The sequence below is a fragment of the Panthera pardus genome, unplaced genomic scaffold (genome assembly GCF_024362965.1).
Source record: "Panthera pardus isolate Hobbes unplaced genomic scaffold, ASM2436296v1 HiC_scaffold_2, whole genome shotgun sequence".
NCBI classification, from domain to species: Eukaryota; Metazoa; Chordata; class Mammalia; order Carnivora; family Felidae; genus Panthera; species Panthera pardus.
In genome coordinates, this window is record NW_026526765.1 from 34,794,503 (window position 1) to 34,821,589 (window position 27,087).

Below are 27,087 nucleotides of genomic sequence, written 5' to 3' on the forward strand. Positions count from 1 at the left end.
ACATTTTAATAATAATTTTTTAAATGTGCAGATGCAGGAAGGAGGGAGTGTGTTTAGGGAATAGCACATGGCCTGGATAAAGCATGGCAGGTGATGAGAAAGAAGCCTGGAAAGATACATCACAGCAGGTTGATGGAGGCTTTTAAAGGGCATGCTAGAGAATTTAAACTTTATTTGGTAGGCAGTGAAAAGAGAGAGAAGATTTTCAAGAAAGGAAGGGACAGGACTGAACACAGATTTGTCTCATAACAGTATGTGGTAAAGGTCGAAGTAGGAAAAGAATAGAGAGAAACCATTTAAAAGGCTACTGCAGGGGCGCCTGGGTGGCTGTCAGTTAAGCGGCTAAGCGTCCAACTTCAGCTCAGGTCATATCTCGAAGTTTGTGGGTTCAAGCCCCACATCGGGCTCTGTGCCAACAGCTCAGGGCCTGGAGTCTGCTTCAGATCCTGTGCCTCCCTCTCTCTCTGCCCCTCCTCCACTTGCACTCTGTCTCTCAAAAATAAATAAACATTTTTAAAACATTAAAAAAGAAATAAAGAAAGGGCTACTGCAGAAGACAAATATGGCCTGAACTGGGTGGCGGCGGTAGAAATAGAACAAGAACACCAAACATGAGAAACTGGAAAATCAAATAAAAACGACTTATCAACTCATCAAACACTGGAGGATGAGGAAGAGGAAGGGTTTGAAGGTGAGTTTGAAATTCCATTTCCGGAAGCCTGGATTGATGTTGGGGTCAGAAGTTGAAGCTTCTGGGCAGGAGATGAAAAGTTCCCCTTTGGGATGTACTAGCATAAGGAGCTTGTAAGGTGTCTGATAGGCAAAAAAAAAAAAAAAAAAAAAAAAGTAAGTTTGCATTTAGGAGAGTAATCAGATATAAAGAGATGGTTATGGGGTAGTTGTCTTATAGAGAATATAGTTAAAGCCATGACAGCAGGTATGATAACTAAAGCACAAAGAGAAAACTTTTTGAAGAGAAGAACTTGGGACATACCTATATTTAGGGATGAAAAAGGGCAAGGGGGGTTAAGAACAACTAAGAAAGAGCATTTAGTAAAAGAGAGGAATCAGAAAAGTTTAGGGCAATGGAGGCCAAAGGAGAAGAGTTTCAGAAAGGAGATGAGCAGCGGTGTTAGGAGCTCCGAGAAATCATCCAGGCATCTGTTAACATTTTAATATACTATAGATCTACACCCCATCTGAGATGTTTTCGTTTTCATCTTGACCTTGGGGTGGGAGAACCCTAAAGCAGCATTCACAGTTTCCAATAACTGGAAGAATTTGTGACAAAACATTTTGTGACTTTTAACTTGCCATCAGGTGCCATTTAGTTCTTGTTAAATGTCACGGTTCCTGCCGGCTCTACAAACACAACATGTCTGGATCAAGTGAACTCCTGTCGTGTTATTGGGAGAAGAAACAGGGGTTTGAGGGTAGGCTGCCATTTCCCCAGGTGACCCAAGAGGAATCATCCACTAACGTGGGGACTCAAAATGAAGGAGAGTTGGGACAATGTCTGAATGAGCTGAAGTATAATCAAGCCAGCATGTGGGAATATTAATTTGAAAGAAGTGAGGCTTCCCGATAGGAAGACAATACATTCTCTAAGTGTATTACATTGAGCGGTCTTCCAAAGGAAAGCGCCCTCTCCCTGTGGCCAGCTGTTTTCCTTTTGGCTGTGATAGAAGAGAACCTGGCTGTAGCATTCAGTGGAGGAACAAGAAAGAGTCGAAACTCCCCTATCTTTCCCAAAGGACTAAAACTCTCTCCCTTCTGTGTGGTGTCAGCAAGGTCCTGAGCAGACATCCAGTGGAGAAAGGCTCCACGGACAACCAGATAAGCCTGCAGGTTATGCAGGAGGGAACTAGCACTCAATTCCCTTACTCCATGAGGAATGAGGCACTCCCATGAGGGGCACAGGCACTGGGGCTGAAGGGGGCACCAGATGGGGGCAACACACAGAGGACCAGGGAAGTGGAGATCCCCAGGAAAACAGGCAGCAGCAGCTACCATGCAAGACTGTTTCCTTCCTTTCTCTTTAAATTTTTGCTAACATTTATTTTTGAGAGAGAGCAAGCAAGAGAGCGAGTGGGGGAGGAGCAGAGAGAGGGAGGCAGAGGATCCAAAGCAGGCTCCACTCTGTGAGCACAGAGCCTGATGCGGGGCTTGAACTCACAAACCGTGAGATCATGACCTGAGTCGAAATCAAGAGTTGGCCACTTAACTGGTTAAGCCACCCAGGCACCCCAGGACCCTTTTCAAAGGCCTGCCCAGTTGGGCCTCAAACTTTCAATGTAATACAATGGGAAAAGATCAGCTACCGGAACACAGCTCCCAAATTTGAGATTCTACGATGTTTTCAAATCCCAAAGTTTGAAGACTGCTTACACTGCATTCTGTCCCCTGTGTATTCCATCTCAGGATAAAAAGAGACGAGGCAATCATGCTAGACAAGGAGATGGTCTATTCCACACTCCCTCAGCCACCCCCAACTCCACGGTATTCTGATGGGCGCTGCCCCACCCCATTGTGTACTCTCTGGTGGAGAGTTTGGGCTCTAAGAAACCATAAAGCTGATCCCCTGGTTCTTTTGCCCAAAAGAGAGTAGCTAGGGACCGGCCAATGGACCGATGGGGTTGGCCCCGCCATAGAGATTAAACCTGTAATTGTTCCCTAAACCTTTTTTCTTTCCCCTTTCCCCCAAGCAGAATAGCCCCTCAACAATCACTTCTGAAAAAATACTCAAGCCTCCCAGACAACTTTAATAACCCCAAGTTTTCCTCCCAACAGATAGTATCTGTGAGCTTCAAAACCTCAGCCCTCTGCCCAAGATAAACAACTTTGCACTGTGTTTATGTTTAGAAACTGCCAGAAGCTCTTTAATGAAGTCACTGTAGAAGGATTTAAACAAACTCCTCTCTCAGAGAACAAAAATTACAATGATCACTTATAGGGTATGAAATAAAGGACCTATTCTAGGCAGAAAAGGAAAAGGGAAGAAATCTAGTGAGTTCACCATAAGCTAATTTATATTAGTTAGTTGTGGTTAATAATAAATGCTTTTTGGGAGTTGTACTGCCAACACTTGCCATGTTTTCTGCATCTAAAATACTATTCTCGAACCTATATATTCAAAGTTAAGGGACTACATTTTAGATAAGTAAAGACATGCTCTGTAGTAAAACAATTTGAAAACAAGAGAACTTTATTTATGTTGAATGTCAGAAAAAAACAACAAAGAAGATCTGTAATTTATGATTTAAAAATACCACCTAGTCAAATTCATCTTATGTGAGATGAGGTCATAACTAATCTATTTTTCAGTTGTCTTATAGCACAGAGAGACCAATTTACAAACCTGTACTTTAATAAAGTTTTTTTTTTTTTTTATGGTTTATTTTTGAGAGACAGAGAGACAGAGCACAAGCAGGGAAGGGGCAGAGAGAGAGAGGGAGAGACAGAATCTGAAGCAGGCTCCAGGCTCTGAGCTGTCAGCACAGAGCCCGACCTGGCCCTTGAACCCACAAACCGTGAGATCATGACCTGAGCTGAAGTCTGATGCTTAACCGACTGAGCCACCCAGGCATCCCAACAGTAAGCATTTTTGGATCCAAGATATTGGCTTCATAGTTTCCCTTTAATTAAAATCAAGTTCTTTCTAATTTTTTTTTTTTTTTTTTTGAGGGTGGGAGAGGGGCAGAGAGAGAGGCAATCCTAGAATCTGTGCTGACAGTACAGAGCCTGACACAGGACTCTTTCCCACAAACCGTGAGATCATGACCTAGCCAAAAGCAAGAGTGGGATACTTAACCCACTGAGCCACCCAGGCACCCCTCTTCCTTTGACTAAGAATCCTGTCTTGGAGCAGTGTTTTTCAAAGTTGGGTAATGGATGGATTCCTCTGAAAGGGAAATAAAAATGTATCTTAAATCTCAGAGAATGGTCTGTAGGACCCAGCTGAATAGAATCTCTGGGGACTGCAGGAGGGCATAGTCTGTTTTGTGTCACTGGTGCATCCCCAGCGCAAGCTGAGGATAGAATGGTGCTTGGCACGTAAATGTTAATCAATAACTATTTGTTGAATTCATTGAATAAATAAAGAAGCTTCTCAGTGACTCAGGAACTCAGGCATAAGCAATGGCCTTATGTGGAGCTAAAAGAAGGGGTTACCAAATGGCTCATTAGCACCCCCTGCAGCCATAAGTGGAATTTAAACTAGAATTTAAACAGAATCCATGAAGTTTGGAGAGAGCATTTTATGGTCGGTTGCATCATCACTTTTGAGAGATCTTTGAGGCATGTGGTGTTCCTAATGGAAAGACCTGATGCACAACCCGTCTCTGCCATTCTCTAGCTGTACGTCACCCAGGTTAACCATGTAATCCCCTCAGCCACAGCTCTATCCTGTGTGACATGGAGATAATGCACGCCTTCCTCACAGCATTGTTGTCAGAATCCAGATTTGGTTTTCAAGTTTCTATGGAGACATGAAGAACACAGAAATCTAAAATTTTTAATAACTGAGCCAGAGGTAAGGGTGAAAGGGTTCGCCATGAGCCAACAGCCCAGAATCAAGAGCAAAGATGAGCATTCATGCTTGATTGCATGTGACAGGTACAGACATCTCTATACTTCTGTTTGTTTTTTCAAGCTTAAAAAAACATTTTTAATCTTTATTTATTTTGGAGAGAGAGAGACAGAGACAGAGTTGAGTGGTGGAGGAACAGAGAGGGAGACAGAATCTGAAGCAGGCTCTAGGTTCTGAACTCTCAGCACAGAGCCCAACGCGGGGCTCAAACCCACGAACCATGAGTTCGTGACCTGAGCCGAAGCCGGGTGCTTTGACTGAGCCACCCAGGCGCCCCCATTTTTTCAAGTTTTGTTTAAATTCTAGTTAGTCAGCATACAGTGTAGTACTGGTTTCAGGAGTAGAATTTAGTGATTTATCACCCAGTGTTACATGTAAGTGCTCATCACAACAGGTGCCCTCCTTAATACCCATCACCCATTTAGCCCATCCCCTACCCAACTCCCTCCACAAACCCTCAGTTTGTTCTCTACAGTTAAGAGTCTCTTATGGTTTGCTTCCCTCTCTCTTTTTTTTTCCTTCCCCTATATTCACCTGTTTTGTTTCTAAAACTCCACCTATGTGTGAAATCATATGGTATTTGTCTTTCTCTGACTGACTTACTTCACTTAGCATACTACATTCTAGCTCCATCCACATTGTTGCAAATGGCAAGATTTCATTCCTTTTGATAGCCAAATATATCCCATTGTATATACGCCACATCTTTATTCATTAGTCGATGGACATAGGGGCTCTTTCCATACTTTGGCAATTGTTCACAGCGCTGCTGTAAACACTGAGGTGCATGTGCCCCTTTGAAGCAGTGCGTGTGCATTCTCTGGATAAATACCTAGTAGTGCAATTGCTGGGTCGTAGGGTACTTCTATTTTTAACTTTCCGAGGAACCTCCACACTGTTTTCCAGAGTGGCTGCACCAGTTTGCATTCCCACCAGCAGTGCAAGAGGGTTCCCCTTTCTCCACATCCTCGCCAACACCTGTTGTTTCCTGTGTTGTTAATTTTAGCCATTCTGATAGGTGTGAGGTGCTACCTCTTTGAACCTTGTATATACCCCTGATGAATTCAGAGAGTAAAAAAGACAGCAACCTGTATACTTGCCTGGAAAAAGCTACAGTTAAAGTCACAAAATAAAACAGAGTCACCTTCTGGTTTTCTTTTTGTTTTGTTCTTTTACTCAGAGTGTGCCTAGTTTTGTTTAGAAAAGTCACGCACATTGTCCAGTGACTGAAGATATTTATCCTGAATCACAGCACTGCAGTAGGGGCAGCGGAGGCCAGTGTGGGGCTCTGAACATGCAGGTACTCAGAGACTGTGTGCTCACTCCAGGGAGCCTGGTGCCGGAAAGGTGGAGTATTTACTCTTCCCCCCCTCGTTTGAATGATCGCTTGTATGCTGCACTCAGGCAAAGCCTTCCCAACCTACTGCTCACTGGCTGAGAAATGATCACTGGACAGTTTTAGACCTCCCTGAGGCAGGGCACTCACATGACAGCAGCCAAGTCACAATCCCCATCAGCTCTCTGAATGCGACATATATTCACTCTCTCCAGAAGCCTTCTGGAAATATGACGTGAAACCTCAGTGCAACAGCTGGAGGCAATGGGAAGTATGGCTAAAAGAAGAAAAGAAAGAAAATGTTACATCTTACAATTCATAGAACAATGGCCTGGACGCCAAAAAACAAATAATCCAATTTAAAAATGGGCAGAAGATAGAAACAGACATTTCTCCAAAGAACATATCCAGATGGCCAACAGACACATGAGAAGAGGCTCAACATCAGTCATCAGGGACATGCACATCAAAAATACAATGAGATATCACCTCACACCAATCAGAATGGCTAATATCAACAACACAAGAAACAACAAGTGTTGGCAAGGATGTGGAGAAAAAGGAGCCCTCATGCACTGTGGTGGGAAGACAAACTGGTGCAGCCACTATGGAAAACAATATGGAGGTTCCTCAAAAGTTAAAAATAGAAATATCTTATGATCCAGTAATCAATCACGCTACTGGGTATTCACCCAAAAAATACAAAAACACTAATTCAAAGGGATACATGCACCTCTATGTTTCTAGCAGCCTTATTTATAATAGCAAAATTATAGAAGCAGCCCAGGTGTCCATCAATAGATGAGTGGATAAAGAAGAAGCAGTATATGTATATACAATGGAATATTATTTGGCCATAAAAAGGAATGAAATCTTGCCATTTGCAATGACATGGGTAGAGCTATAGAGTATAATGCGAAGTGAAATAAGTCAATCAGAGAAAGACAAATACCATATGATTTCACTCATATGTGGAATTTAAGAAACAAAACAAATGAGCAAAGGTAAAGAGAGAGAGAGAAAGAGAGACAGAGAGAGAAAGAGACAAGCCAAGAAACAGACTCTTGACTATAGAGAACAAACTGATGGTTACCAGAGGGAAGGGAGTGGGGAGACGATGAAATAAGTGATGGGGATTAAGGAGTGCACTTGTTGTGAGGAGAAACTGGGTGATGTATGCATGGCTGGATCACGATATTATACACCTGAAACTAATACAACACTGCATGTTAACTCTGCTGGAATTTAAAAACAAAAAGTAAAAACAACAAACAACAAATAGACAACCACCTGGTCCTGGCTCTCTTTGTAGATTCCAGAGAAACAGAATGCTAATCCACTCAAGCAAGGCGCAAACACTCACTGATGGCTCTGTGAATGCAGACCTGGGACAGGACATGTCTCTCCCTTCTAGAGCTTACACTGTATTTGGGAAAGATAAAACATTAAGTTCACACAAAGACACAAAACAAGTGAAGAGATGAAAAATAGCTCCAGACAACGATGCTAGCAGGGTTGAAGACTGACCTGATTAGAGTTGAAAGAAGTGAGGTTGACAGAGTATCCCACACAGTTTAGAAGAGAGGGACCACACGGGTCCCTGGAACAGGTTTGAAGTTCCTACCAGGGAAGGACTTGGATGAATCTTTAAGAATTTGGATGGGTGGAGAAAATGAAGACTTGTCAAGACTAAATAAAGTGCATGGTCAAGAATTCCGAGATAGGAAAGACCAAGATGTATTTAGGGAATGGAGAAAAATAGACCACACTGTTTGAAATGAGTAGCTAGGAAGGTAAGCTATTGGGGATATGGTTCAAAAGATAGACTGGTCACACCAGTGAGGCCCTGACTGTCAGTCTAAGGAGGTTTATCTTTTATGAAATGGGGATCATTAAAGATTTGGGAAAGGAGAAGAGTTTTAGGGAAATCCATCTTGCAGTGATAATAAGCAAGATGCATTAAGGTGCAGAGTGACTGGAGAAGGAGGTCAAGGTAGGAGGAGCTTACGTTACCCAGATGTAAGGAAGGCAACACAAATATGAAAGGGAATCCGATCCCCGACTAAAACGTGTATCTGGGGGCGCCTGGGTGGCTCAGTAGGTTAAGCGTCTGACTTTGGCTCAGGTCATGATCTCACGGTTTGTGAGTTCGAGCCCCGCGTCGGGCTCTGTGCTGACAGCTCAGAGCCTGGAGCCTGTTTCAGGTTCTGTGTCTCCCTCTCTCTCTGCCCCTCCCCCACTTGCACTCTGTCTCTCTCTGTCCCAAAAATAAATAAACATTAAAAAAAAAAAAGTTAAAACGTGTATCTGCAAACTCCTACATGCCACATGCACGCGGTATTCTCCTATGCTTCCCAGTCCACCAAGTGGGCAGTGAATTTTAAAAATATTTTCTAGAAATTACAGCCCACAGTGGGTGCAGGTGGCAGCCTCATGATAACAGAAATTAGCTCCTGAATTAGGTGCTAAAAGAAATGTTTTGACCTCTTCATAGTGTCAGCTCTAAACAATAGAGGCACCTACCCTTAGGATAGGGGAAAATCTCAATATCCATGCTTTGTCCACATGGAAACATCAGGTCACTCACAACTATGGAGTAGAGGAGCTGAATATGAAGTTAAGAATGTTTATGTGACTCACTTTTTGAGCATCAAAACTTTCCATTATTATTCATTTATTCACCTATTCATTAATTACTCAACAATATTTATTGTGCAGGTAAAATGTTCTAGGCACAATGCCAGTAAGTGGGGGATACAAGAATAAATATAACAGTATGTCCGTGTCCTCAAGAGGCTATAGTAGTGGAGGCACATTTAGAATTAAACGCTTAGGATACAACCCTCTTAGCCCACTATAATTGAACTTATAGAATTCTGTTCTTCCAAAAGGCTCCCACAAGTCATAAAGACAGATGCACAGCTGTTCACTATAGCAAAAAATTAGAGACCATCTGAATGTCTACCAACAAATAAGTAATAGTACATCCAAATGGAATAAAGGATGAGGGGTGTGTGTGCGTGTGTGTGTGTGTGTATGTATGCACTAAGATATATGAATATCCACAATTTATTGTTTTATTGTTACGGGAGAAAAGCTAGTTTCAGTATAAGAACTATAAATGACCCCATTTTTATAAAAAGAATGTGACACATACACAGAGGAAAAATCACGGAATTATATATGCCCAAATTTATAAGCAAAGACCACTTCCAGAGGGGGGCAACTTTTTAACTGGCATGCAATATTTGTATTTTTTTAAACCTCCAACGCTATGGAAATCTGAACCAAGTCCTATAGAAACACAGAAAGTTAGAGAGAAATTAACTCTGAATAGGAAAGACAAGGTAGGCATCAGTTTGGACTCAATTCTAAAAGTGGAGTAAAAATTCACCTGATTGAGAAAGGGAGTGGAGCAGTCCAAGTAGAAGGAACTATGTGTCCAGAGCACTGGAGTAGGAGAGAAAAGAATGTTTTTATTGCTTGTATAACTCACAGAATCCAAGTCCAACACATAGAAGCTGGTGTCTTAGACCAGGGCAAGGATACTCTGGCAAGACTCTTATCAACTATGGTACAAGAACCTCTGTGCTGCCTTCAGATCCTCTCCAGAGCCTTAGGGAAATGCCTTGACCCTAGTCTCATAGCCTTAAGGAGGAGAGCCTCTTTGCTCTGCATCTAGATGCAGTAAACGGCTTTTCATTTTGTTACGCATATAAGGAGTGTGCATGGAGGCACATCCAAACACCAATAAACCAGACTGACTGGAATAGGAAGATCAAGCATTTATTGAGTGTCCATTCTGTGCCAGGTCCTGAACATTAGAAATGTTGAAATAAACAAGGCAAACTTTCTGCCCTTGCAATGTTTAATAGTCCAGTGGGAGGCAGGGAGGTAAGCAAATAATCACAACATAGCAAAACAAACGTTAGCAGATTGATGTGTAAAGTGGAATGGGGTTACAAGTGAAAGAAACCAGATTCAAAAGGCCACATATTGTGTGATTCCATTTATATGAAATGTCCAGGATAGGCAAATCCATAGAGACGGGATGTTGCTGCCAGGATTTGGGGGTTAGAGGGAGTGGGGAGGGACTGTTAACAGGTACATGGTCTCTTTTGGGGGAGACATGAACATGTTGGAATTGGATAGTAGCGATGGTTGTACAATTCTGTGACGATACTAAAAAACCACTGAATTGTAGGCTTTAAAATGGTAAATTTTATGGTATGTGAATTGTTTCCATTTTTAAGCGCTATAGGAGCACAGGACATTGGTTGTCCTTTCATTTATTAATGTATTTATCTCCTAAAATGAATTGTTTCTTCAGCTACACTATGGTGCCTATTCTCCAAGTCAAACTATTTTAAAATCCCAAAGTTTTGGGTTTATTCGTGTATCCGTCCATTCATTCACCGTCTTACTACATAAGAATCACTCTGTGAATTCTTATAGAGTAATATCCAAATACATATACTTGTAAATTCTTATAGACTGAGTCGCTAGCTAGACCCTGGGAGTAGACAGATGAAGAGTTACTAGCTTCAGAGAGCTAACACTCAGACCACTGCTATTAGTTGTGACCCAAGCAACTATAATATATGAAATGGACTTTCAGAAGCATTGTGGGAATTAAGAAATACTGGCAGATCTGTGTGATTAGGAATTTGAGTTATCTGAGTGCTGACATCAATTCAAGGAATAGTTTTAAGCCAGAAAAGCAAGCAGGACCTATATGCACTTAGTAAATTGGATTACATTTCTCATAAATGAAGGTAGGACAGGCTCACCTGGAGATCATTTAATCTAAATCGGATTAACTATCAAAAGGCAAGAGGCAGGCCAGATTTATTTCATGTTGGCAGATGTGACTGGTGCCCTCCTGAGGCAGCTGGAAATATAAAAAGTCAGGAGAGATGGAATCCTCGGAAGAATGCTCAAAAAGTTAGGCAGCGTAGACTATTAACAGGGTAGTTTGGACGAGGGCAATGCCAAGATTCTTTTGGAGAACCGCACCCCCTACAGGTTTTCTCGATCAGCGTCCTGTCAGAGTATTTCCATTTCAAAGAATGGTCAGCAACTTCCTCTGATTGCAATGATGATCCAGAATTTCCAGACAGGAAAGATTTAGAGGTGGCAATGAGGTTGAAAAGAGGGATTAGGTGGTGTTTCTTCTGCATTTACAGAGTTTTAATTCAATTTATACAGTTACTTGGTTGGGGAAGCAAGCTGATCAGGGATTAGAAGACTACGCCTTCCCCAAAAGACCACCCTAGGGCCACCACTACACAAAGCACGGAATCCCATGGGAAAGAACCTATTTTTGTTTCAGAGCTGGAGTTTACACACAGACCTGTCTGATGGAGTAGGGGTTCCTTGAGGGAAATATGGGAAAATTTTTGCAAATAAGAAAGAAGGCTTTGCAGAGGGGGCTTAATAAAGCTGCAGGGCCCAGAGGTATGAACGAGCAAAGATCTGAGGTTTATTGTGAGGCTTTTTCCGCTCCACCCTCACCCGCTTTCCTAACTGCCCCAGACATGCCCTTTTGCTTTGGAAAGGACACTCCGGAGTGTGTCATCCCAATTGCTCCACCTGGGAATCTCTTTGAAAAGGTGATTTATGAGAACAGTGGATGCATTTCCCTGCCCGTCTAAGGTCAGCCCTCTGGGGGAAGGAGGCAACCACCAGTGAGTAGGCAGTGGGTCAACAGCAGCTGCCCAGTAGAGGCACCCTAATACTGCAGGTAGGGGCACTGATCACGTGAGAGGCCAGCATCCCTACCCTATCAGACCACCTCTCCCAGATTCCTAGAGGGAAGAGCCCTTTTTCTACAACCTACAATTTGAGAATTATCAAGAATATTTGGACTAGAGAATCCTGGGAAAAACACGTGGGATGACTGACTAAGCAACAAGGTGGGGACTCGGAACATCATAATGGCTATTCACCAGCCAGTGGAGCCCGGACCATATAGTTTCCATGCGTAGCATCTGATGTGTGTATTCAGTAAATTGAACTCAATACTTGAATCATTCTCCAATTTTTTGTAGACTATACTAATCTTTGCCCCATTAAAAGACAATTTGCTACTGTATAAGAAGTGTGAGACAAAGTAGGGGGGAAACACTTCTAACATAAGGCAGAATGTGGCAAGGGCTATGTGAGAAATAGAATGAGTGTCCTGCATTCACAGGCAGAAAAGAAAATTATAACAGAGATACACGTACATCTTTATCAAGGAGGTAGCATTTGAGCTGGGGACTTGAAAGATGGAGAGTTTGAATAGAGCAGTAGATGTGGAGGAGACAATGAGTATAAAGGCACAAATGTGGGGAAAGATAGAATATATTCAAATTTGGTGAAATTATACATTGTGAGTGCAAATTGTAAGAGGAATATGTCAAAAACACAAGTTCAGTAATCTCGAGGACATTTTTTTTTTTAATGTTTAGTTATTTTTGAGAAAGAGAGAGTGAGAGCAAGCTGGGGAGGAGCAGAGAAAGGGACACAGAGGATCCAAAGCAGGCTATTCACTGTCAGAGCAGAGCCCAATGTGGGGCTAGAATTCACAAATCGTGAGATCATGACCTCAGCCAGTCAGAGGCTTAACTGACTGAGCCACTCAGGCACCCCTACGGAAATATTTTTAATGAAGACATCATGATTTACTTTAACAATCTTCTGTGGAAATCTAAGTGTGGAGAGAGAACTGATGACACCCTCTGCTCTCCTCCTTTGCTTCCAAAATACTCAACATATAGAGAGGTGCCTGGATGGCTCAGTCGGTTAAGCACCTGACTTCAGCTCAGGTGACAGTCTCATGGTTCATGAGTTTGAACCCCACAAGGGATTAGTGAGTTTAAGCCCTGTGTTGGGCTCTGCACTGGAGCCTGCTTTGGATTCTCTGTCTCCCTTTCTCTCTGCCCCTACCCTTCTCTCTCTCAAAAATAAATAAAAAACAAAATCAAAATATTCAACACAGAAAAGTACAAAGAATGATACAACACCTATACACCCCATTCAAAATTTTACCAATTTTAATCCTTTTCCATGTTTGCTTTCAGCTTTATTTTTAAGAAATCTTTTTCCAATACTTTACTGATAACAAGCAAGGCTGCAATAAATATCCTAATGATAATAAGAGCCTACATTTGTTGAGTGCTTACTCTGTGTCAGCCACTGCCATATGTGAATTAATTCATGCACAGCAACTATATGCAGAAGGTACTAGATTTACCTCCATCTCATAGATGGGTTACTAACAGAAAAGCTACATCACTTTCTCCAGATTAAAGGGCCAAGAAATGGTGGGGCTGGAATTGGAATCCAGATAGCCTGACACTTTTTAAAACCACTAAGTTAAGCTTTGCTTGGTCTTCTATGTCTCCCTGGGCCTTGTATGAGAATTCCTCTAAGGCAGTGGTTCTCAAAATTAAATGTGCACCAGAATCATCTGGAAGGTTTTTTAGACCAGATTGCTGTCAATCCTTCCCCCACCTGAGGTTTCTGATTCAGTACAACCTGGATGAGGCCTAAAAATGTGCATGTCTAACAACTTCCCAGGTGATGCCGAGTCGGCTAATTCTGGAACGCACTTGGAGAACCACTGCTCTGAGGAGAATAGACCTACACATGGAATCATCTGAAAAATATTGTTTTCCCATCCATAAATATGGAATTATCACTCTAGTTATTCAGGTTTTCTTCAATGTCCTTCAAGACCTTTATGAAGAAAATAATAAAATATTGTTGTATATCTTATCCTACATCTATTCCTAGGTACTTTATAGGTTTTGTGCTACTGTGAATGGTCTTTTGAAGAACTGTGTTTTTAATTAGTTATTTTTGATGTGTGGGAATGCTGTTGATTGTTTTATGTTGTTCTTGTATCCAGCAACTTTGCTGAACTTTTTTAGTTGTAAGAGTTTGGAGTGGATAGTCTGGTTTTCTAGGTAAAGAGATGTTTTTATCTCTTCTTTCTCAATTCCTGTATAGAAATAAAAGGCTTTTCTCCTTTAATCCATTACTTTGTTAAATGCCTAGACAGTGCTTAACCCATTGTAAACTCAAAACACAAATTTAAAAAAAATTTTTTTTAATGTTTATTTATTTATTTTTTTTTTTAATTTTTTTTTAACATTTATTCATTTCTGAGACAGAGAGAGACAGAGCATGAACGGGGGAAGGTCAGAGAGAGAGGGAGACACAGAATCCGAAACAGGCTCCAGGCTCTGAGCTGTCAGCACAGAGCCCGACGCGGGGCTCGAACTCACATACCGCGAGATCATGACCTGAGCCGAAGTTGGACGTCCAACCGACTGAGCCACCCAGGCACCCCAATGTTTATTTATTTTTGAGAGAGACACAGAGGGTGAGTGGAGGAGGGACAGAGAGAGAGGGAGACACAGAATCTCAAGCAGGATACAGGCTTCGAGCTGTCAGCACAGAACCGGACACAGGGCTCAAACTCATGAATCGCAAGTCAGACACTTAACCGACTGAGCCACCCAGGCGCCCCTCAATAAACAAATTTTTTAATTAATATAATGGATTAATCTATTTTCTTCCTTGCCCTCCTAGGATAAACCATACTTGGTCATTATGTATTAATTTCTATATGATTCTGAGTTTGATCTGCTACTTATTTAAAATTTTGCATTTATTTTCATAGACAAGATTAGCTCATACTTTTATCCCCTGATATCAACCTTGAATGTTTTGGGTATTAAGGCTGTATTAATCTCAACAATGCATTGGGTAGTTGTCTCTATTATTCTATTATTTGAAGAGTTTGTGGATTGTCTGTGCCTCCAATGTTTGGTAAAACCTCTGAAACCATCTAGGCCTGATGTCTGTTTGAGGGCAACATGTTCAACTCTGATTTAACAGTTATTTGCTTTTTTGGGGTTTCCTATATCTTCTCCAATCTTGATATCTTAGTCTTCTAAGAAACTGTCCATTTCATCGACAATTTCTAATTTAATTTCACTAAAGGCATTCGGAAAACTCCACCCCCAAAAGTGCCACTCTATCATATTAAGTTAAAACCACTTAAAATTAGCATTGCAAAAAGGGCATTCTAACTTTCCTACAAGCAGGAGATAAAACTCCCAAGTAAAAGGTGCCCTCCCTGAACCAGGAGGAAGAGAGACATTTTTATCACTAGGGGGCGGCACTTTACCCCTCCCTGTGAGTGGGGAAGTTGAGGCCAAGAGAAATCTGTGCAAATCCTGTTAAACTAACTCTTCTCTTTCTGGTGCTAACCGCCCTGGCCCAAATACCTTCGTCTTATCACTTTGCCACAATTTACCACTCTGCCCCACTTAATTATGTCTTGACTCAAACAGCTTCTTTAGGTTTTCATTTCCTTATGAAGGCTCCCATGTCTTATATAGATGTGTATGCTTTCCCCCTTTTAATGCCTTTTGTTACAGGGACCCCAGTCAAGAACCTATTAAGGGTAGAATGAAGGGTTTTTTTTTCTCATCTACATCACAAAGTTGCATAGTATTATCTCCAGTCAGGGCTCCTTTTTCATTCTTAATAGTGTTTGAAGAGGAGGTTCCTATGCGAAGTAACCCCTTAAAAGCTTGAACCTAGGGACGCCTGGGTGGCTTAATCGGTTAAGCTTCCGACTTCAGCTCAGATCACGATCTCGCGGTCTGTGAGTTCGAGCCCCCCCCCCCCCCCCCCACGGGCTCTGGGATGATGGCTCACAGCCTGGAGCCTGCTTCGATTCTGTGTCTCCCTCTCTCTCTGCCCCTCCCCCGTTCATGCTCTGTCTCTCTCTGTCTCAAAAATAAATAAACGTTAAAAAATTAAAAAAAAAAAAAGCTTGAACCTAAATAATATACCAAATAGTTATAAACTTACAAATATCATGTGTTTTGAAACTAAAAAAACGTATTCGATTCATAGGTCAAAGAAAAAAATCACAAAATATTTTGAAAAGTGTAAGTGCTATTCATTATTATAACGGGTGGGTTATAAATTTAGCCTAAGTGCATTTATTTGCACACGCACGAAAAAAAAACAAACGTTCAACCAAGAACTTGGAAAAGAAACCTCGTAGGAAACTAAAACAAACAAAAACCAGAGATGGGGGAAAAAAAACAAAAGCACGACGTCGCGGCGCTTTACGGTAGTCACGCTCACGTGTCTGAGGTCGTGGCGGCCATGAAGCAGGAGAGGCCGAGAGCCAGAGCCTTGGTGCTGGAACCGGATCCCGAGCCCAAGGACGAGGAGGAGGAGGGAGAGCGGCTGCAGCAAGAAGCGGGTGGTGTCTGTTGTGACATACCGGAGCCACAACCCGCCGCTCCTCCTGCCTCTGCGCGTGCGCAGCGGACTTGGCGCCACTGGCGAGGCCCGGCGGCTTTTCTGTTAGCCCGTGGGTGGTGCGCGCGGCGCCGAGGAGGACGTTCGCGGAGAAGCGGCCCGAGGAGACTAAGGACCACGCCCAGGGGAGGGGCCACGGGCTCCCGAAAGCGCTAGCCTCTTATGGCGGCCGCCTGAGGGAACTGCAGGCACCTGCTCGGCGTCGCCTGGGACCTCCCCAGGCCGCTGGCGACTCCAGCCTCCGCCCCCAGCGTCCTGAGGCCGCGCTTGGGCGGCGCGGACTGAGGCCCGGAGTACCCAGCTCCGGCTTGGGCTACCGGCCGCTGCCCTTCATAGAGCTGCGGGAAATTTTTAGTTTTTTGATTGATCTGTCCGTTTCCGAGGTGGGTATGTTAAAAATCTCACACTGGTGTCGAGATTATGTCAGATTTTTTTTCTTCCGATTCTGTCCCCATTTGCAATATATCACTTGGAGTTATATTTTTCAGATGCACCCAAGTATCCTTCTGGACCACAACCGCGATCGGAGTGAAGTAGCCTCGGACAAAATTTAAATGGACGCCCAAAAAAACTCAGTAATTGAGATAAATAATATTTTCAGGCAATATTTTTAAAAACAAAAGTTTATACCAAAAAAATGATGAATAAAACACAGTTGACCCTTGGAAAACATAGGCTTGAACCGTGTGGGTCCACCTATACAGAGATTTCTTTTTGACACAGTGCTTTAAATAGACTTTCCTTAGGGTATTCTTAACATTTTCTTTAGCTTACTTTAAGAGTACAGTATATAATACATGTCACATACAGAATATGTATCAGCTGTTTATGGTACTGGTAAGGCTTCTGGTCAAGGGTAGGCTATTAGTCAAGTTTGGGGAGAGTCAAAAGTTATGTGGGGATTTATCTCTAGGGTAGGGTGAAGTAGGGCTCCTTACTCCTAGGGTGTTCAAAGGTCAGCCTTCCTACAATTAAAAAAAAAACAAACAAAATTTGACCCTGCACTTGCATGACAGGTCTAAATGTACCTTCTTGGTGAGCTGATACTTTTTATCCTTCTGTAAAATTCCTTTAGTCCTACTGCAAGTTTTTGCCTAAATTCTACTTTTCTACTATTAATATTGTGACACTAACCTTTTGGCTAAATTTACTTATTCGCCTTATTTTTTTGTTTTCTTTTTATCATCCTTCCCTCCCCCCCTTCCTTCATTGGATTGATAAGTTTTTTTTATTTATTTTGTTTTTTTACTGAAAATTTAGCTTGGGTTAGGTCAAGGAAAAACTCCCTTGGGAAAATATCGACACTATCTCAAACGTTTTTGAGTTTGAATGGTTTGAATAAACTCATCATTTTACTAATGAAAGTGATAGGTCAATAAAATTCCATGAGCATTTGTATAGTACCTACCTTGTGTCTTTTATTGTTCTAAGCACTAAATATACAAAAATTAGTAAGTCATGGTACCTGCCCTCAGGATACCTCCAATAGCAGATGTTTTTCTAACATTATCTTACAGGACCTCCTTTCTGCACGTGACATTGGTACCCATTCCTTCCTGGAAATTTTCCATATCCCAGATTAACAAAATACGCATCTCTCCTAATTCTCCTAATAGTGAGAAATTGCATTCTCTGCTCTTGAACCCCTCCTCTCCTCAACAGTTATTCCTCAAAGTTCCATCCTTGACCTTCCACTCTTCTTTCCATTCACATCTCATGCTTTGAATTACTACCCATGTCGGTAACTTTTAAATATCTTTATCTACTTTACCCTGTATGCCAGTAATCCTGACGTATGTTCAACTGCTCTGTTTTGTCTTTTTTTTTTTTTTTTTTTTTGAGAGAGAGAGAGCATGAGTGGGGGAAAAGAGCAGAAGGAGAGAGGAAGAATCTTAAGCAGGCTCCATGCTCGGCGCAGAGCCCAACGCAGGGCTTAATCCCGCCACCCTGGGATCATGACCTGAGCCAAAATCAAGTCGGATGCTCAACGGAGACACCCAGGTGTCCGTCCACTGCTGTTGAACATACATCCGAATAGTCCACAGGCTGTAGATAACTCAATAAATCCCGGACTGAAGACATTATTTCCTACCACTGAAACATCCTTTCCTTGTCTCACTGAAAGGTCATTTACTGCTACCCAAGCCAGAAACCCACGTGTCACGCCATCCTCCTTCGGCACTCCACAGCCAGTCACAAACTTCTGTATATTTTACTCTCTGTGACGTTTCTCAGATTTGTCCCCCACCTTCTCATCCCTGTTACCACTGCCCGAATTCAAGACCTCATCAAGTCTCCTTTCCCCCAGTCTTGCTGTTTCCTTATGTGAGTCCGTGGTGCCACAACATCCTGTGCTTTCCTGTCATTACCGTGTATAAAATGAAGGGTTGATAGGACTGGTTTTTTTTTAAATTTTTTTTAACGTTTATTTATTTTTGAGACAGAGAGAGACAGAGCATGAACAGGGGAGGGTCAGAGAGAGGGAGACACAGAATCTGGAACAGGCTCCAGGCTCTGAGCTGTCAGCACAGAGCCCGACGCGGGGCTCGAACTCACAGACCGCGAAATCATGACCTGAGCCCAAGTCGGCTGCTTAACCGACTGAGCCACTCAGGCGCCCCAAGGACTATGTCTTTTGACCGTGAGCTCCCTCAGTGTATCTGTGTGCCCACACCACACAGAACAGTGCCTGGTATTCGTGCTCAATAAATGTCTCTTGAGCTGAACTAAGCTCTCATGTCTTCTATTTCATTTTATCTTGTTTTAAGGCTTATAATGCTATTAAAATTATTTTCCTTTTTTTTTTTTTTTAGGAAATAAGATTATCAGTGTTTGGTCAAGGTCTTGTGTCCCAAATGTCCTTAAATTACACAATGCTTTTAGAAACATCATCCCTCCACCCTCAAGTAATTAGGGGTCAACTCATGATGATAAATCATTTGCCCCATTATATTTAATAATTTAAAGATATCAGTGTCTCATTAAAAGTCTTACTATTTGTCTTACTGTTAAAGTGTTATTGCTCTCAATTCTGTTGGTTTGGGGTTTTGTTGTTGTAATGTTTCCAGTATTAAGTGTCAGAGAGTTGGGTGGGTGATTTGCCACGATTGTCTGTCCCTGATTTGGTTCTGCCTATGATCCAATTTTGGACCGAGGCTTTAAAGATTTCCTTCCCAAGATCTGTTCAGATGAACACTAAAACACTTCTCATCAAATCTGTGATGTGAAAGTTAGATTCTGGTTTTTAAGGAAATGATTCTGTTATTACAGAGAGAATGAACCAGCCTCTTCTCTTACTTGGATGTATCGTATAGTCTCTTGCCACTCAAAATGTGGTTCCCAGAGCTGCAGGAATGGCATCACCGGGCGGCTTATTAGAAATGCAGTTTGCGGGGCGCCTGCGTGGGTCAGTCGGTTAAGAGTCCGATTTCGGCTCAGGTCGTGATCTCATGGTTTGTGAGTTCGAGCCCCGTGTTGGGTTCTGTGCTGACAGCTCAGAACCTGGAGCCTGCTTCGGATTCTGTGTCTCCCGCTCTCTCTGCCCCTCCCGTACTCACATTCTGTCTCTGTCTCTCTCAAAAATAAACATTAAAAAAAGAAAGAAAGCAGTTTGCAAAACACCAGTATAAAGAACACTTTATAGAACACAGTAAAGTGGAAACAAAGCAAATGTTATGCCACTGTTGGGGAAAGGATTCCTAGGATAAAGATAAAAACAATAAGATTCATTTGCCTGCTGTCAGTTTGTCTCAAGTTTGTGAGTGCAATTTAAGAAGAGCAATATGTAAATAAACATGTATGTGTTTGGTTAAGGATACGTTTCCCTATTCTAGTGGACTTCACGCCTTAATGGAGCCACATCACATTGTGGATATAACCACAAATGGAGGTGTCCACTGCCAACATCGAGGAGGTAGGAAGGACTCACCAAGCAATGAGGCATGAGATTGCTATGCCCAAATAATATCCTCCCAAATAAAATCCTCCCAGATATTTTTGGAACCCTGGGATAATGTAAAGAGTGAATGAGGCTTTTTCTTTACCTTCATATGAAGACATTTGGTCACTAATGCTTCTCACAGCATGGACACTTGGACCGGTCAGGGAATATTCCTGAAGGGGATCAGGATAATTTTGTGCCATAGGGACATGCCCTATGGCATTACTGCACAGTGGTTAAGCATACAGAGACAAACAACCAGGCTCGACTCCTGGCTTTATCACTTACAAGCTTATGTTGGATGAGTTACTTCATTCTCTCTGTTTCAGTTTCTTTATCTGTAATACGAGGATGGTAATAGCACCTTCTTCACAGGGGTGTTGTGACAACTGCTTGAGTTTATGCATTAAGTGCTTAGAACAAGCTGACAGGGGCACCTGGTGGTTCAGTTGGTTGAGTGTCCGACTTCAGTTCAGGTCGTGATCTCATGGTTCGTGAGTTCAAGCCCCTTGTCAGGCTCTGTGCTGGCAGCACGGAGCCTGCTTGGGATTCTGTGTCCCTCTCTCTTTCTCTCTCTCTGCTCCTCCCCCAATTGCTCTCTCTCGCTCTCTCTCTCAAAAATGAATAACCATTTATTAAAAAAAAAAAAAACAGGCTGACAAATAGTAAACACTCAATAGTTAGAAACAAAATCACATCACCTGCCCCACAGTAGGCATCCAGGTGTCAATATTAAGTTTGTGGAATGCACCCACTGTCCATTTACTGCCCCTCAGCTTCAAATTCACCCTTAATTGCCAGTTCTAGGGAATTAAGATGGGCCCTTTAAATATTTTTCCTTCACGGGCTGGCACGATGTTAAACCTTTGTCATTGGGGGACACTGGAAAGGCATTGCAGCAAGAGGGGTTTCCTTCCAGGCTTCAGGGTGCACGCCTATCATTTCTGCAGCACCAGGCTCTGGGAGCACATGACAGCTAACAGCACCCCAACTCGGGCAGTTTGGGAGCAGAGTGTCTCCAGTGAGACACCTCCCTGTGAAGAACTTGCTCCTGAAAACTGGAAGGCAGACCAGTGATTTTCCTGCCACTCGGTGAGCCATGGCTGTGCCCTCTCTAACAAGGTCTGAATCTCAGCTGGGCAGGGAAGGGGTAATGGGATCTCTTCCCTCAAAAACTCCACTTCAGCCCTACCAGTATCAGCCCTACCCAGCCCTGTATTCTTCAGGGTTCTGTGTGCCTCCTAGCCTATCTCTTGTTATAGCTAATAATTTGTTATATTAAACTTTCCCTATTCAAATTCATGTCTTGTTTTTGTCTCTTAATTGGACTCTGACTGATAATGAATGAATAAATGAGACTTCAATGTCCTAAACTATTCCTGGAAGTTTGTATGTTATCTCTAAGATGAATGATCCAAACTTTTAAGAAATGCCTATGTGTGTGAAACAGCTATACTGTTATCTATGATTAAGTGAAAGAAAAATTAGGTAATGTGTAGATTGTTGTCCTTTTTATGTTTTTAAAAATCTGTGTGAATGTGTGTGAGTTCATATTTGTAAATGCATAGAGAAAGTTCTGGAAGGATACACAGAAGCCAGAGGGGTTATTTATTACCTCTGGGTGGGGGAGAGGGATGAAAGGAATAGAGAAAAGGGACCTTCATATATTTTATTCTGTATTTTAAAAATTTACACTGTTACTTTTTTTAAAAAATTTAATGTTTATTTATTTTTGAGAGAGAAAGAGAGACAGAGACAGAGCATGAGCAGGGGAGGGGCAGAGAGAGGGAGACACAGGACAGGAAGCGGTCTCCAGGCTCCACGCTCAGTACAGAGCCCAATGCGGGGCTCAAACTCACTGTGAGATCATGACCTGAGCCAAAGTCAGAGGCTTAACTGACTGAGCCACCCAGGTACCCCAAGTATTTGTTATTTTATAATTTTTATAATTTTAGGAATTAAATTATTTGATTTTTGTGACTTTCCATAATTTTAATTAATTAATTAATTTTAGAAACTTTTTAATGTTTATTTTTGAGAGAGAGAGAGAGAGTGCAAGCAGGCGGGGTTGGGGAGGGGTGGAGAGGGGCTGTGAGACACAGAATCTGAAGCAGGCTTCTGGCTCTGAGCTATCAGCACAGAGCCCAACGTGGGGCTGGAACCCACAAAATGCAAGATCATGACCTGAGCCAAAGTTGGACGCTTAACTGACTAAGCCAACCAGGTGTCCCTCATAATTTTAATTTAAAAAGTTAGTGATAGCGATGCCTGGGTGGCTGGGTCAGTTAAGCATCTGACTTTTGGTTTTGGCTCAGGTCATGATCTCACAGTTAGCGGGTTCAAGCCCCCTCATTGGGCTCTGCGCTGATGGTGCGGAGCTTGCTTGGGATTCTCTCTGCCCCTTCACCACTTGTGCTCTCTCTCTCTCTCGCTCAAAATAAATATATAAACTTAAAAACACAAGTTAGTGATAGAACCTGGCAAGAGGAAAGGAAAGGAAAGGAAACTAACAATTGATTATTGAGCACCTCTTCTATGCCCAACACTTTCCTTGTTATCTCATATAATCCTGAGAATAACTAGGTAAGAGAGGCATTGTTATTCCTTATTCCTGTTTTACTGTTAAGAAAACTGGGGTTCAGAACGTTAGACAATTTCTCAAGTTCATGTAGTTAGAATTCTGACTTGACCTTTTGGAATCCAAAGAGACTCTTCCCAGGCTTGCCAGCATTTCTCAAACAAGGTTTCATAGCAGGGGGCTCATGAGCATGTTCTCAGGGTTTATGAGCTCTCCAGACAATTCCTAAATTTTAATATGTCATCTCGATCATGATATTTAAATAGACATGTTCTGGATCTTCTGGAAGACTATCTTAAAAGAGCACTTTCAGGACATTTGAATTTTGCTTATGTTTATGCCTAGTGCTATTATCGGGTCAGATCCTACCTTAATTGTCCTAGGCCAGTCAGAAAGGAACAGAGCGGAATTTTGTAATGCATTCATGCTAAGGGAGGGCTCAGTTATATCATCCTGGTTCAAACAAAAAAGTGGTGGGGAGAAAACACTTCTCGTTCTGAACATGCTAACAAATGCACATAAAAGTCAAAATCTGCATCTTAAGGATCAGTGCTATATTTGTGTTTGGAACAGTGATGGTAGTTTTGGCCAAATATTAACCATTACTTTAAATTAATATTGTTTGATTGAACTCTTCTTGGCTTTGCAGTTGTGTTTTTATTTAAATTTAAATTTTATTTTGGTTTTAAAATTGCAGAAAAGATATACACACAGGGGGTTTATAACTGGTTTCATGTTTATATACCAAGTAACATAGTAAAATAATTAAAGGTTACCACTGAGAGTAAAAAGAATGTTTTCCTGTAAAGGGGCCCATGTATGACTCAGATTTGAGAAGGCTGCTCTTAAATTATTCTGTTTCTCCAGACATAGAAAAAGGACATTTAAAGAAACCCCTGAACTACAGTATAAATACTATGACTGGGTTCCTTAACCAAAATCTAGACTCTTAGTCTAACAATGGTATTGAATTAAGGAAAGCAGGGTATGTTGTTTTAACAGAAGGGCATACCTGGAGAGAAATCGAAGAACAGGTTGGTGGCCCTCATGTCAGGCCCCTCATGGACCACTCCTGGGGAAGTGGAGGGTCCTGACTGTGCAGAACAACTTTCAAGCCCAAATGCATATTCTTTGTTTTTTTAATGCTTATTTATTTTTGAGAGAGAGAGAGAGCGAGAGAGCGAGAGAGTGGGGAGGCACAGAGAGAGAGGAAGACACAGAATCCGAAGCAGCTCCAGGCTCTGAGCCGTCAGCACGGAGCCCGACGTGGGGCTCAAACCCACGAGCTGTGAGATCATGATCTGGGCTGGAGTGGGATGCTTAACTGACTGAGCCACCCAGGCGCCCCTCAAGCACAAATGTACATTCTTGGTAATCCTCCCTAGCGAGTGTCCTATAATTAAAACAAACAGAAAATAAAATGTCTTTTTAGGATGCAGACGACAAGTCCCCAGCAAGTGCCTGTGTGAGGAGGAACCATCCTGCTGTGAGAAAACGGATTGTCAGAACCAAGTCGGTTTGGGACTGTGAGGCAAAATGCCTCACCCTGCATCTGCCAGAGACAAGTGGAACCTTAGTCTGAAAATATCTATAGTAACAACAGCCAGCCCACAAAGCCCTAGATTGTGGCTTTAAATAATCTGGCTTAGGGCCACCGGAGTGGATGATAGACACTTTTATGGACTCGGTTTTGAGTTCTGGGAGCCAGCAGCCACGTCAGCAGGTGTATATACCCTCCTACCTTTGGGTAGAACCCAAGGCTTTTAATTACAGGTAAGTCAACTGCTTCCTGATTCATGCAAAATGCTTTGAGAATGCCAATTACTGAGCCATAACATTAAAATGGCCATTTAAGGCACCATTAAGGCAGTGGAACCATTGGTGCCTGGAAGAACAAAATGTATTTCTCAAAGTTACCAACTGGCACAGACCACTTCCCGATCCCCTCCCGGAGCCTGTGACAATTGTCAAAGCCACCTATACCTCCTTCCCTGCACTTCCCAGTATTCCCCACCTTCCTGCCTCCTTCCTCTCCTGCTCCTCCCCCAGGTCCGAGTCCCTTAGAGCCTCCCACAGGGCACGTGGGACACACAGATACTCCATGGAAGGCTTTTATGGAAAGCAGTGGGTTACCCCTCTAGGTTCCACAACTGCTCTCAGGCCTACCCTCTCGTATTTTAACCCAACATCACTTATTTTCAGACGGCAGAGGGTTGGGCGCTTCCCAGATCGTGTGATTTTCCTGTGGCCCGAACTGCCTTAGGAAAAGCCCTGGGAATCACCCAAAAGGCCACTGCGGGGTCTCCTCAGTTCTCTTTCTTTCTTTCATCACCAACTGGACCTTTTTCAAACACCTCTGTGTTTTGCTGTCCCACCTTCTCTGCCAGGACTCGGTCCCATGGGAAGTCTGGCCTTGGGTCTGGCAGGGGCATCCCTCATCACCCCTGCCCCTCTGCCTGCCTGTCTCTCCCTCCTCTCCCATAGGACAGCTGCTGTGATTGCTGAGGGGCAGCTGGAAACACATCAGGAAGCTGAAGGGAGATACATTTCAAAGCTTTATTTCAAAGCTTTATGTGAAAAAAAAAAAAAAAGTGCATTGCCAAAACTAGAAATAAAGCCTGAGCAGGTAAGCCTTTGAGAAACAGTGAAAGTGAATCCTAAAATTTCAATGGTGAGTTCTTCTGAAAAATTTTTACAGAAACATAGAAAATGATACACTTGTGTCTTTGTCTTGATAAGATAGATAGATTGATAGAAATGAAGAAGAGATTATCCAGATAGAAATGAAGAAGAAATTATCTAGATCTTTCCATGCTCGGTAATACAAGACCAGTACATTGGTGCACTATATCAGGTCCCCTAAACAAATGCCTACAGGAACCAGGCAGTTAATAGGACGATAGCCAACTTCAGAGAAGGACAGGGGCTACTGCACTCTAGCCAATTCCTGCCAGAGGACATGGGACCGTTGTTGCCAGATGTGATTTTTCAAGAGAAGCTTTAAAATACAATTTGGGTGTATATGTGAGAATGTATATACGAAATCTGTCAGTTTTTAAGGGTTGGCAAATGCTTTCAAAAGCAGATCAGACATGACTTATATTTCACCTCTCTTCTGGATTTAGAGAATCTATTCAAGGTCAAGTTTCAGAAAAGACGACAGTGGGAAAGAGTCAAGTCAGTCAAGTATTTAGTACTTCTGTTTAGGTTTTCCTAAGTACTGTAGAAAAGATTGCCTCCGGTTCAAATGCAGTTACAATCTCCATATATATGCTAGCAATTCACAATTTGAGTTCTCTTTGATATAATTTGTATGGTTCAGTCTCCTTTATCCTGCATCCCTTCTTAAAGGTCAGATTGCAGTTTTGCTTTTCAGTATCCACAGGGCTGACTTTGTTGCTTCCCAAACCCCTAACCCAGAAGGTGACGTCTGCCTTTCCTGCAGGAACATGCACATTTGTCTCCAGTGTAGCAGGTTGGGGGAAGGAGGAGACGGATGAATAATAGGGATTTTCCTCCAACCTCTACCTGGGGATTTTCTAAGAGACTGTCATCAGCAAAGGAAACACAGCTCAAAGTTGTTGTGTGGAAAGATCTCATCCTCCATGAGACAAATTACTAATACCTGTTCAAATGAGGTTCCATCCTTCTTGAAGATCAGCAATGTAAATCTATGCCAGTCTCTCGTAGATAACTGGAAATTCCTACCTGAAGAGATCGAACTTCCTGCCCCAAATTGCCGCCAGGACTTCACTCCTTCCTGCTCCATCTTGGGGAGGCAGCACCCCCTCTTTCCACGGGAGGCTTGCATAGCCAACACCCCCACTCACCTTCTGAGGAGGGAAAAGCCACACAGGCAGCCAAGGCCACCAGAGCGAGTCCTGTCTGCTGCATTCCTGCCTGCCCCACCAGCCCCAGGCTGTACCACAGGTGAGGCTGTAGGATCAGGAAATGAGGTTGAAGGTGTCCTTGGGTGCAGAGAGTGTGGAGGAAAAGTAAGCCGGGCAGCCCCGCCCTGGGAGGTGCTGGGGTACCTATTTCTCATATTTCTTTCCTTGAGACCAGGCTCTTTCTTACGACCAGAACTGTGTACAGCCACCTGGGGGTCTAGCAACGTCAGCAGTGATCTGGCAGTTGGCGAGGTCATTGCGAGTTGGGGGTGTGCATCAGAATCACCTGGGAACCATTAAAAAATAGCTGTCTACTCGAATCCGTCCACACACCTAGAATTCAGGATCTGGAGTAGGGGACTAGTGATTTGAATTCTTTTGAAGCTCCATAGGTGATTCTGATGGACCCCTCCATTGAGA

At 42.7% G+C, this 27,087-nt stretch overlaps 1 protein-coding gene and 2 long non-coding RNA genes across 4 annotated transcripts in view; 1 reads left to right on the forward strand and 2 right to left on the reverse strand.

Annotated features, from left to right (window-relative positions):
• Positions 1-26,739, reverse strand: part of CCL28 (C-C motif chemokine ligand 28) — a 28,218-nt gene extending 1,479 nt beyond the window's left edge. The window contains exons 1-2 of one of the 2 annotated variants that reach the window (XM_019464299.2): positions 26,608-26,739; positions 6,075-6,201 (exon numbers count right to left, since the gene is read on the reverse strand). In XM_019464299.2, the coding sequence (XP_019319844.1) occupies positions 6,075-6,201; positions 26,608-26,671 (191 nt within the window). In that variant the 5' untranslated portion in view covers positions 26,672-26,739. Of the gene's footprint in view, positions 1-6,074; positions 6,202-26,485; positions 26,562-26,607 lie in introns of those variants that run through there. The other variant, XM_053906981.1, reaches the window with a different exon arrangement.
• On the reverse strand, positions 14,263-16,196 carry LOC109275879 (uncharacterized). The gene is made up of 2 exons (XR_002084420.2): positions 15,766-16,196; positions 14,263-15,520 (listed from the first exon to the last, which is right to left on the reverse strand). It is a non-coding gene; the product is annotated as an uncharacterized LOC109275879 (long non-coding RNA).
• LOC109275878 (uncharacterized) lies at positions 16,090-17,662 on the forward strand. The gene is made up of 2 exons (XR_002084419.2): positions 16,090-16,642; positions 16,748-17,662. It is a non-coding gene; the product is annotated as an uncharacterized LOC109275878 (long non-coding RNA).
• Positions 26,740-27,087: the final 348 nt, after the last annotated feature.